The sequence below is a fragment of the Nicotiana attenuata genome, unplaced genomic scaffold, assembly GCF_001879085.1.
Source record: "Nicotiana attenuata strain UT unplaced genomic scaffold, NIATTr2, whole genome shotgun sequence".
NCBI classification, from domain to species: Eukaryota; Viridiplantae; Streptophyta; class Magnoliopsida; order Solanales; family Solanaceae; genus Nicotiana; species Nicotiana attenuata.
In genome coordinates, this window is record NW_017670298.1 from 14,669 (window position 1) to 18,888 (window position 4,220).

At 36.6% G+C, this 4,220-nt stretch overlaps 1 protein-coding gene across 1 annotated transcript; it reads right to left on the reverse strand.

Moving 5' to 3' along the window:
• Positions 1-1,350: 1,350 nt before the first annotated feature.
• LOC109237432 (U-box domain-containing protein 4-like) lies at positions 1,351-3,686 on the reverse strand. Its single transcript, XM_019403739.1, has 2 exons — positions 2,505-3,686; positions 1,351-1,736 (listed from the first exon to the last, which is right to left on the reverse strand). The coding sequence occupies exons 1-2, from the start codon at positions 3,483-3,485 to the stop codon at positions 1,647-1,649; spliced, it is 1,071 nt and encodes a 356-aa protein (XP_019259284.1). The 5' UTR covers positions 3,486-3,686; the 3' UTR covers positions 1,351-1,646.
• Between the last annotated feature and the right edge of the window lie 534 nt (positions 3,687-4,220).

The following is a 4,220-nucleotide window of genomic DNA, read 5'->3' on the forward strand; positions in this document are numbered from 1 at the left end:
TTTTGTTGGTTTTCGCTTATTGTCAATAGCGTCAAAACGTAGTAATAGTAATCTTTAATTAATTGTTCAAATCAAGCCGATATTTTCTCAGCAGTTGTGTATTTCAATAGGTAAAACGTTTAGACAAGATTTGAAACTAGACAAACATTTGAAACTTGACCAATGAAAGTACACTCACTGTTAAGTGTGTAAGTCATAATTAAAGCCTTAAATATATTGCACTTCTTCAACTCTTGTACTATGGTATTTGACGTTTATGAACCACGCCATCTTGGCACATGAGGATTTAAGAAATTTAAAATGTAGCAAGTATCATGAGATTGTACATTTCTAACTTAGTTCTATTTTATAAACGCTTGTCATATTTCTAATTTTGCGAACACTATGAATAAAATCGACCTGAAGAAGGAACAACACAAGCAAGAAAATAATTGACAATTAAAATAATAAAGAAAAAGGAATAATAAAATAATTCCTAGTTTCAAGCTTGATCCATTCACGTGTCCAACGAAGATAGGTTAATAGAAGGGACCCACGATCAGTCACTTCGAATCGAGAAGGCTAAAGACCAGATACGCAGCAAACTTCGTTCAACATACAGACATGTTTCAATAATTTTTCAAATCAATCAATGATACAAAGTTTTACTGTCACAACCCATGTGAGATGATCTGACTTACAGAACTGCAATTCTTGAGAAATCCATATGCACCGTTTCAATAGTCACATAATAGCTTCTAAGTGAAATAACAGAAGACACAACATAGATTAGTATCTACTTTGAAATCTTGGTTTGAAGTGCAAATCAAACACTTTATTTTCTTTTCTCTTAAGCCCTAGGTCGTCAGTGAAAATTAAATTTGCCTTCGGTTCGGCTAATATACTTTAATAGTTCCAACTACAACTATAATAACAACAACAACAACAACAACTGTAGAGTCTGGGAAGGATAAGATGTACGCAGTCCAAAATACAAAATGAAAGATGACTGATAACAAGCTCCAATAGTTCCAACTAAATGATTTTTGATTATTAATAGACAAAATTTAATTCAATGACGAAAAAATGGCCGAAATTGGTTGCGCGTCATTGCAAATTCACAAGAACAATTGGTGCAGAAAAATGTACTTATAATTTAAAAAGTGACTTTAAGAGTCAACTTGTCAATTGACGTAATTCGTGGGAGCTCAAGGAGTGGTAATCAATTAATTGTGAAAGAAGAAAACCAAAAAGATTCTTCTAGACGCTTTATTATTATTGCCATTATATAAAGGATTCGTGTGACAAAGGTTTACTTTGCTTTTTACGTAGCAGGCCAGTACAGTATTTGTTTCATCAACAATAAAAGAATACTTCAAATCATAATCGCTTATCTAAAAGGGAAAGGAACAATCTGCATACAAGTAATTGGTAAAGTGTAAACAACCAATAAGGAAAAGACAAACCGTGGCCAAATCAAAATCCACAAATTTACAAAGCTTTTGCTAAAATACACAAGGCATTTACAATTTTCGATTTCTCCTTTTTTCTTTTTTTTTTTGGGGTAAATTTCTTTTCTATTTCGTCCATAATTTGTGCTTTGTTGGACTGGTATGATACAAAAAAGAAAGAAAGAAACAAACAAAAGAGGAACATGTAGGGACAGTTCAGACTGACACACCAGAGGTTCTTGCTACTGCTGTTGCAGCGGCGTTACCGGATCTTGGTTGCCGTAGAAGATCAATCAGTGTCTCCGCCTGTCCGCAATTATACACATTAAAATACGACAAAAACGCAAGACATACAAGTACTTTACAATAAAATATACTTTACCCCTACTTAAGCAAATAAATCAAATTATTTATACACTCACCTATCCCACTTACTTCATCTCTAAATCATTGTATATTTTACTCTTTTATGTTTTGTCTTTCTCTTTTTCCTTCCTTAATCATTAGGTAACGGGTAGAAGTTACACTTTTGTGTAAAAAGGAAAGAGTCAACTTCATATTAAATATGTTACAGATAAAAATAGAAGTATATATGAATCCGTCCTAGCTTACTAAACGTGTGAACAATGAGGACCAAGTCTTCACACTGCCTTAAATAAGACTATAATTTGAACTTTCGATACTCTTAATCAAAACTAAGAATATTTAGAAAGAGCATCTAATAAATGTACGAATTTTAGCCAAAATTTTGTTCCCTAAAGAGTTATAGCTATGGGCAAACACATTGTTAAAGCAGCTTTCTCTGTACAACTAAGCTTATTGCTAAGCTAACTTAATCAAATAGTTTAACGATTAATGAACTAATTACATCATTAATATCTCATGACAATATTAATGAGTGGATAAGAACATTCAAATGCAATCGATTAACATTTAACTACCACTTGTATCTTATAATTTTAAACTAGTTATGGTAGGTGTGGATTCTCGATATTCGTTTCTGATATGGTCGAATCAAAAAAACAAACAGAAAATAGACTATTTTATCTGCTTTTTTTCTAAAATATTTTTTACCTTTCGTTTAGCGCGACTGGTACCGGACTGCGACAAAGCGACCAAAGGAGGAATGGCTCCTTCGCGAGCCACCATAGTACGATACGCCACGCTGTCCTCACACAGCTGTAACAGTATCGCAACAGCAATTTCCTTCTGCCGTTGTGTTCCAACCTCCACAATCTCCACCAGCACCGGAATTCCACCTTCCTCCACCAGCGCCGCCCTTGCCTCCGTCACCGATATTAATTCGCTCACTACAAACGCCGATTTATCCACCATGTTTGAACTGAAATCCGCCATTAGTTCCACCAAAGGCTTCATCACGCCAGCTTGTACTGCTCTCACTTTGTTCTCCTTCACGGAACACAAAGAGTACAGAGCCGTTGATGCGTCCTTTTTGCCGCGGAAGTTTCCAGTTTCTAGAAGGTTCACTAGCGGAGGTATTGCACCTGATCTTCCGATTGCAATTTTGTTCTCTTCAACTTGCGATAACCGGAGGAGAGCGCAAGCCGCGTTCTCTCTAGCTGTAGAGTTCCCAATTTTAAGCGCTCGAACCAGCGGTTTAATTGCTCCAGATGCAGCGATGAGTTCCTTATTCTCGTCGCAAAGTGACAGGTTGAGAATTGCCGTAACGCCGTTTTCCTGAAGCTGAGGATCGGAGGACGCGATAAGCGAAATCAACGGTTTGATTGCTCCGGCTCGAGCTATTTTGATACGATTTTCCGGTTTGTTCTTCGCGAGGAGTCTAATCTCCGTTGCCGCTTGCTTTTGCTCGTCGATTGAACTTGACTCGAGACCGGAGACAAGTTGCTCGATTAATTCATCGGTGTTTTCAGAAGCGCAGGACAAAAACAGCCGCCGGCTTTGTGAAGAAGCCGTTGGAAACTCGCCGGATCTATCACTGTTGCAATCGCTGAAAGCTGAGGAACTTGCGTTGATACTAAGATCGGTGAAGGTTCTTCCCAAATAGGTAAAATTCGATTGAACTTCAGTCTCCATTATCGGAGATTATGTTTACAGTTTGTCTACTATCGTCGCCGTTAAATTGTCTCCAGCGTGTGTTATATTGGAAAATGAGAGGCTTAAACGACCGCGTTTTGGTGGTTGTAAGCGTTAAAGAGAGAAGGCTAATGTTTTGGTCAAATGCGGACGAAGAAGAATATAAGAGGGAGTGGATTAGGGCCTAGGAGGAAGTGCGGACACGTGGGTGACCGTACCGAATCACAGTCCCTTAGCACGTTATACGCGTGCCTAGGAGGTACCCCATTCGTTACAAGTAGAACGTCTTTTGTTTTTTCCTTCTCTTGTTGTCCTTTTTTCGCCTAATACAAACAGTAATGCCTATCTGATTAAAATGGTATATACTAATTACTATATGTCTGATCAAATAACTTGACCATATTAAAGTTCCATTTATTTAAAAATTAAATAATGTCCTATTCCTAGGATTAAAATGTGGTACGAATAAATATTTATCTCATACCATTTAGAATTTAGAAGTAAATAACTCGTTTTTGCAGAAGATATTTTTAATTTCACTGCGTTACATTTCCAAGTTTAGAAATTAGGACTTAGTTCATGCACCAAATATCCAGTTTGAAACAGAGTGTTAAGTGATATGTTGGTATAGAGCAAGAAATAAAAATTGGTTAGCTGATATTATCTGGTTTCTGGAGATTCAATTTCATGTGTGCCTAATTCCTCTCATTGAATTGAATTAATTGAAAGAAATAA